The sequence below is a fragment of the Lasioglossum baleicum genome, chromosome 4, assembly GCF_051020765.1.
Source record: "Lasioglossum baleicum chromosome 4, iyLasBale1, whole genome shotgun sequence".
NCBI classification, from domain to species: domain Eukaryota; kingdom Metazoa; phylum Arthropoda; class Insecta; order Hymenoptera; family Halictidae; genus Lasioglossum; species Lasioglossum baleicum.
Genome location: NC_134932.1, coordinates 7,654,984 through 7,662,992, shown reverse-complemented (window position 1 = coordinate 7,662,992; position 8,009 = coordinate 7,654,984). Strand labels below are relative to the sequence as shown.

The following is an 8,009-nucleotide window of genomic DNA, read 5'->3' as shown; positions in this document are numbered from 1 at the left end:
TCGCACCTTTAACAGCCGTAGAACACAACAGCCCGATGAGGCAGACCCAGGCGATCGTCATCTTGTGGTGGCTCGTCGATTTCGTGCACATCACAAAAAAAACCCCACTGTCTAACTTCCTTTTTTTGGCGGCGAAGAAACTTGATCTGCTCCCGTGGCTGTGGAACCGCGCGATTTCGAAACGAACGGAGCACAGAACTCGTCGCGAGGAAACGTGGCGAATACACGAGGACGATGGAAACTCGTTCGGTAAGATTCTCGACAGACTTTACGAACGTCAATTCGAATATAAGTGTTCCAACTCGACGCGAGGGACAACCAGATAGCTCGGCGCGTGAATACCGTCTGCCGCGCGCTTTGCTTTCAGCCCGCTTCGTGAGACATCGGCAAGAGCCGAGATCGCCCGAACGCTCCGATCCCCCGATAGCGCCGTTTGATATCGTTCACGGTGTACCTACTTTCGTGCCTAACCTACGTGCACACGCACTTTACCGTATTCCTGGTATTATGTGTTTATTTTCTCTCGCACCTTCGGATCCAACAGCTTTCTTCTCCTTCGATGCACTTGCAACGGCACGCCAGAGACGTCCCTTTGCTAGTATAACCTCTGCATTCTTAACCTGTTTACCGTCCATGCCAACTTTACTCGTCATTTGTAATTGTCTTTATCTTCCCAGTCTCTTTCCAATCCGTTTATCTTTAGATTCTTTCGATGGTTTATATTGGCTTGTGTAATAAATTCCCGCGTTTTTTGTATTCCATTTTTTCCCCGCAATTTTGTGTTTTGTTAGGTAAAGTATATGTACAGTAGCGGACAAAAGTTTAAGACCACTCTAAAGAAGACGATAACTTTTCTTAAGATTGTACTATACGATTTGAACTTTTTTTGGGAAGCTAGAGCAATTAGTTTACTACAGGATGTGAAAAGAAATTTTTTTAAAAATTGCAATTGATCGGGATTGTTGAAAAAATACTAACAGTTGAAATTTTAACTTTTTTATGTGGGCCTAAATTGAAAATTTAAAAAATACGTTCTGTAGATCTGCGTCAATTAAACATATTCTGAAAATTTACACAAAATCGGTCAACGTTGCGATGAGCTACAAACATTTATAGGTGGTAAAAAAATTGCAGCTTTTCACGATTTATTGCCGAAAATCTTGAAAATCTGCAATTTTTACCATCTTTAAACATTTGGAGCTCATTGCAACGTCGACCGATTTTGACGAAATTTTCAGAATATGTTTAATTGACACAGATCTACAAAACGTATTTTTTAAATTTTCAATATAGGCCCATATAAAAAAGTTAAAAATTCAACTTTTAGTATTTTTTCAACAATTCCGATCAATTGCAATTTTTGAAAAAATTTCTTCTCACATCCTTTAGTAAACTAGGTCTAGGTTCCCAAAAAAGTTCAAATCGTATAGTACAATATTAAAAAAGTTATCGTCTTCTTTAGAGCGCTCTTAATCTTTTGTCCGCTACTGTATATGTATATGCATTCGCAAGTCTTTTTCTTGCTCTAACCTATGTGCTTCAATTTTTCGAATTAATTAATTTTCAGGCTTCTCTTCGATGTAAGTTCCAAGAGGCAGAAAAATTAATTTTCGACATCTGCTCGACATCTCACTGAAGTTGTGTGGCACCCCATCTCCGAGTGTTTGAGTAAAGTCCATGGAGTGAAGATGGTTAAAGATGGACATTGAACTATTATCCGCGAATTCGGGTATTTTTAGAAATATACGAAATTGTTCAAAGTAATATAGTAAATTAGTAATTGATTCGTTATAAGTAGACTGCGGATCTTTATGCATTTATGAAGAAAAATTTCAGAATTTTGTAATATTGTTTTTAATATAACAAAGTCCTGAAGGAATGAAATCAATTTTTCCTTTATTAATAAAGAACATTTTTATTTTGCATAAAAAGCCGCTGTCTAGTTATAAGATGTTCTTAAATCAGCATTAAAAAATTGTGTTTCATGTGAAGAATTCTTAAAATAGTGGAATTTTGTTCAAAAATATTTGCGTTCAACTACACTGACTTAATTCCGTGTATACGAAGCAATAATTTAAACTATGAACTTTCTTGCACATATATTTCTTGATACTATTTCTTCAAAATTTCAACATTAATATCAAACTACAAGTAATTTAACATTGTAAATATCTTCTACCTTGCCAAGCTGGAACTTTTTGCGTACCAGATAAAAAATATTAGAAATTTTGATGGGCATCGGAACTATTTTAACGCTGATAAATTGCTCCTTCTCGCATTAGTCTCAATTATTCTGTCTAAGTTGAATCAAGACCGACCAAAGTGATCGGTGCATTTTTTAAAGTTTCGCTTCCTTCCTTTTTCACCAACGGTTTCTTCTTGGTGAAAGGTTCAATCGAACAGGTTCCGATGGCCTGTTGATAATTACTTCATTGGGAATACGGGGAAAGGAGTTAACTAGTTCCATGGCTGTGCAGTTAATAGACCCGTTTTTCTAATAGTTATTTAATGGAGAAAATTATGTGCAGCACGAGAATTAGGTAGAAAGTAGTAGATACGGTGAACGTATAATAGCCTGGTTCGAACGGTTTGCTAGGACGATTCTTAGAACGCTATAAAATTAGAGATACTTATATATACCCAGAAGAACGAGGCGCTTTGGCTAGTTCAATACAAACTAGAATGGCCGGGCTAATTGGTCGAGTATTTGTCTTCGTAATAAAACACAGCATCGATTAAAAAAAAAAACATTTCCACAGGCTAATGTCTGGAACCGATCGATTCACGAGAAGAATCGCAAACAAAAAGTTGAACCAGCCGTTCTATGTACTATTCGTATTATGTATCTTCAAACAATAACGGATACGCCAAGATATGATCGATGTACCGTAAGCCGACTTTTGCCGGAAAAAAGTAAATATTTGAATATTCGGATAGTGAGCGCGCACGTAGGTATAGGCAGGTCACCAGTAGATATACATCTACACGAAGGGTCACGTAGTTTTCCATCGGTGGTCTGTGTGTCACACTTTCATTCACCTGCACCGTGCACAGTGCATTCGCCTTTGCATGTAGAACATTTTCTCCTAACGAGCGATTGGTCAAAGGCTATATCGGACGTTAATATATTGCTAGGAGCTGTATCATATTGCCGACGGTGTACGTCGACTGTAAGAGACAGGGAAAATGCAATAGAGACGACGCTGGTGTTTAAACAGAGATCGATGAGAACTGATGTAAATGGATTGAGGGCGATAGCGATAACGACGGCCACGTGGAACAACTTGGAAGCCATAGGTGACGGTGACAGATTGGTCCGAGAGATTGGAGACGAAGAAACACTAATGGAAGACAATTGAGGTAGCGACAAATTAGTAGAAGCCGATGTGGACAGGTTGGGAAGATGGCGGAGGGCGAATACGATGAGAGATTAGTTAGAAACGTGTATGGACTGTGGACTCCGAGATACAACCTGTTCAAGTGAACCTGGTCCGTCAAGAGTCCCAAAGATTTCTCTGTTTCGTGTGAACCCGAAGGTAGAGTGGATACGGAAGGACTCAAGGTCACGGGAGGTCTCGACGGTGTCAGGAGGCGCGAGGGATCTAGGAAGTCTTGAGGTCCAGGTCCGTGGGATCTCAGGGACCTTCGAGACCCCAAGACTTCCGGGACTCCTAAAACTCCCCCACCTGTTCCTTTGAACCTTTGTACCTTTGTACCTTTGGAACCAACCATATATTTAGACGCGCCGCGGACTTCTCGAAAGCCGCAGGTGTTTGAGTTGTGGTCTCATGCTCGTCTATTCGTTTCTCTACTGGCGTGTACACGCCCCTACTGCCTTGTGACGACCTATTCCCAAATCCGTGCCAGTCACGTAAGAAATCGAAATCTCCAAGGGTTAGAAGTATTATATTTCGTTTCAAGATGTACTAAGCTATAAAAATAACATTAGAAATAAATAAATAGAATTAAAGAAACACAGTTATACAGAGAAAAAGGCTCTTGTTGATCTATGAACCGATGAGCAGGTGGTACTTTAGCCAAACGCTTAAATCTTTAAATAAAACTAATAATCTCGTCATACTCTCGACGCAGGGTTAAAAACCAAAAGGTTTTATCACCGAATTATATGTATTTAGATTATTGTAAGTTGGAAAGTTCGAGTCCCGGTCTAGCGATCTAGAGATTACGGGGACGGGTTCTGGCGTGAAGAAATTATCACTGCATCGAACCGCAGGAACGTAAGAACATGTGTCATAATAGTAGAAGGCCCTCGGTGCAGCGATAGAGCGATATCGAGTAACGATACTAGCCAGACCTAACCCAGATCGGCCTGGTTAGACTAGACACAGCTTGGAAGCGCGCTGGTGCACGGCCGCTGTGTGTATTATGACAATGCTTTCCTATCGATGTTTACCCGGCGATAACGTTGCTGGGTCGTACGAATGCGATTCTCTGCGACGGGCGTACGTGACCGATATGTCGGAGGCCGTCTGGGACCGCAGGAACAGCAACAACGTACGCTAAGGGTCGTACACTAAGAACTGCAATTCCGGAATTTATCAGTTAAGATAGCACGGCCGCTCCGCGCCGGCAACTCCGTGGTTGCACGACGCACGGTATTTCGGATGAACATACGGGGTTGAATTGGGAACAAGTATATCGCCTTAACAGTAGCACTTAAAACTTTTATGGTCCTCCCACAATCAGCCCTAACACGAAACGTAAATTCATTTCCCTTCCGGATAAAGTTCCGTCCCGAGATAGCGAGCGATTTAAAGTTTCGCAACACGAGCAAGAACGTGGAAAAAAATTGCCTCATTGAACATTTTCGCCCTTAATGCAGCTTGACAGTTAATTCTATCGATCGTTTAAGTGGTGAGCGGCCTCGTTCCGCAAACAGTAAATTAAATAGTCAACCCAAATCGAATTGGTTACGACGTACTAATACATTATTAGCAGACTCGTACATTATTCTCGATTAAAATGATTGATACGTAACAGTTTAATTTAGATTCTGTAAATTCATTCAAAGATTTGACGGTATATTCGTCACGGGTTGAATCGCGAGTAGATAACGACAACCAAGACTATCAGGGCGAAGTTATGGTTCTCGGTCAAGCAATTTCCATGCCGGACCGTTGTTTCTGTACCACGATAGAGGTAAGCACACTTCTACGGATTCGGCTAATCGAGTTGCCAACTATTGTATAGACACACACGTACACATAATCGTATTACTAAGTAAGAGTCAGTGGAATCTACTCCCGGCGTCTAAATCGAGTATACGAGTAGCAACATCCGGTAATACTTTAATTGCATGAATACTGTGCAGGAACGCGGACGCCCGTTTCAGCGATGTATTCGTAAGAATTTTATCGTTGCTGTTTAACTAGATAAGAGACGCTTTTAAGCTCAATTTTGTTGCAGTGTCTGCTGACCCCTATTCGCATTGGGATCGAGCGCGAAGGTGGTAGATGGCAGTCAACGTGAAACGCCTGGTCAAAGGCAACCCAAATTACATCGCTGCATTCTACACTCGCGTGGGATTGAGTGGATCCAGAGGTGCGGGCTTACCAATTTTTCCTTTTAATTAATAAGGAATAATGATACGGGTCCTATCATCGCGCTGAAAGGTCTGAGTGCAACTTTGAGCCGAATTAAAGGGTGCACGTTTAACCCTTTGCGTACGAGGGCTTCCTAAAATGTTAAATATTTTCTCAGAAAATTAGGTTCTTGCGTACGGAATGTCCGATTTTTAGTAACGTTAAACGAACGCGACTTCTTTTTATAAATAAACTTATTGTTCAAAGTAAGCACCATTCTAATCAGCGTATTCTCTCAATAAATTTCAAGTTTCTTGATCGTATTACGGTAAAAACTATGTTGTCCGAATTATCAGCTTAAAAGTGAATCACCGTGATAAAACAGAGCCAATCAGTGCGAAATAATATCACTTGCACGCCTGCTCATTATGTACTTTGATCGATATTATATTCCTTTTAATTTAGCGTGACGGGCAGTAGTTCCTGGTGCACGTTCAACACGAGGGTAGAGGAAATGATTTTGATAGGGCTTGGATCAGCATACATTTATGCAGATATTATTGATATGTTTTAATAAATCATTCCGGTGTTCAATAATTTTGATTTAATGGTGATAATGTTAATAGGATATCGGTAGAATTGATAATTACATAATCTGAAACCGCGAATTGTAAATTGTAACGCGAATTAGCGAAACGCGGCGATTCATTTACTACATTATCAACCGGTCGAATTCAACTGTTGCTGTCTTTTTTGGTTAAACGTACTTGTCGAGCACTTTGTAGAGTGTTGCGCATGTGCGTGTGTGTGTGTGTGTGTCGATGTATCGAGTTCGGTTACACGGATCGTAAAATTATTTCCGCGGCACGAACCGTGAAAGCCTAAGAAGTATGTGTTGCCTGGGCGCTGACAATTTTATAACCGCATTTTAAAAGCCCTCGCCCTCTCCTCTATATATCGGCTTTAAAAAGTTATCCGACCGAGGATTACGCGAGTAAAAAAGTTTAAGGGAAATATCTTATCCTGCCCGGATATGGAGCGTTTTTTCATACAGCTCTCTCTCCTAGAACTTCCGGAATGCCTCGAGTCTGAGGGACGAAGTTAGATTTTAACACGGCCCTCGAGTTTCCGAGGAAAAACGGCCCTGCATCTTAAGTCTATTAGCAAACATTAATGGGGATGAGCTATTCGGATGTGAACGTAGTGCTTGAGAAGTTGTCCTGTGCCGGTGTCTTGTGGGAATACGCACGCGGCATTGTTAAGAATATTAACATCTATTACAGTTGCAGTTGCGAGGACCCCGTGCAAAAATAATATTACTGTCTCTACACTGTTGCGCTAACTAGATTGTCGTTTTGCCTTGCACTGTTTCGGAACTATTTACCGTTGCGCTCGCGGTCTTGTTTGTTTAGTCGCTTTCAAACTAACGCAGAATTTAGTCGGGTCTTCTTTCTCCGCATTTTCAAACGCTCTAAAATTTAACTTTTCGACTGCGAGAGGCGTACACGACAACTCTTTCATTCAACTAAAATTACTGAATTCCAATTTTATAATATTTTAAAGACGACATATGTCAGTCACATTTTGTGCTCGTGCAAAGTGAAAATGTTATTTTAATACAATATTCTGATGTCCGTTACGGTTTTAATAATGACGCTCGTAACTCCCGAAGAGTTTTAAAGCGCGCGGAGCACAATTCACTAGCTTTTCGCCGGAATCGTTTGAAACGCGCGAGATTTAAAAAAAAATATGAGCCGAAATTCACCTCGAAACGCGGCGTTCGTAAATACGAGCTTTAACGCGTATCGCTTACATCGGTAACGGATAAATAATGGGGAGCCGGGATTGATAAAAATCGGCCCTGTTTCCGCGGTAAATGCGTCAGCGCCGCTCGCTTAAATTTTGTCCCACATCGCTTTTATCACGATTTAATTTAAGCCAAATTAAATATCGGATACGCATGAATTACAAGCTTACATTAATGCGTATTCATTTAAAATGTTTGTCCGAACGTTTCAATCTCTTGCGCATGTTCATTTATTTTCCTGTCAATTCGATTTATGCGCTGGTAATGATAACTTTTCCAGCGTTCCCGAGCACAAACAGAATATTATCTGTTAATTTTAGATGCGCCCATTGTAATATCCGCCCGGCGACGGTGGCGGTTGAAAACCAAGCCCATGCTCGCGTGATGAAAACGGAATTTAACGAACTTGCTATTCATTAAAAATGATACGTAATCGCTATACCAATATTTCACCCTCGATGGAACATTTTTATAGTTATACAATTGCTTTATTTCTATTTTCGAAGGTACATACTTCTCGAAGACCCGCTAATCTATATCTGTCTACTATTCATTTAAACAATTAACCAGAAACTGAGGAATTTAATGACGATTTGGATATTCTCGGTTAAAATTGGCCCGGACTCCGCTGTTGAAGGATTGATTGAATTCACTTCAGA

General features: G+C 40.6%; 1 protein-coding gene across 11 annotated transcripts in view; it reads right to left on the bottom strand.

Annotated features, from left to right (window-relative positions):
- Fas3 (fasciclin 3) overlaps positions 1-362 on the bottom strand; it is a 557,696-nt gene extending 557,334 nt beyond the window's left edge. For all 11 annotated transcript variants that reach the window (XM_076422127.1, XM_076422128.1, XM_076422131.1 and 8 more), the window contains exon 1: positions 7-362. In XM_076422127.1, the coding sequence (XP_076278242.1) occupies positions 7-91 (85 nt within the window). In that variant the 5' untranslated portion in view covers positions 92-362. The remainder of the gene's footprint in view (positions 1-6) is intronic.
- Between the last annotated feature and the right edge of the window lie 7,647 nt (positions 363-8,009).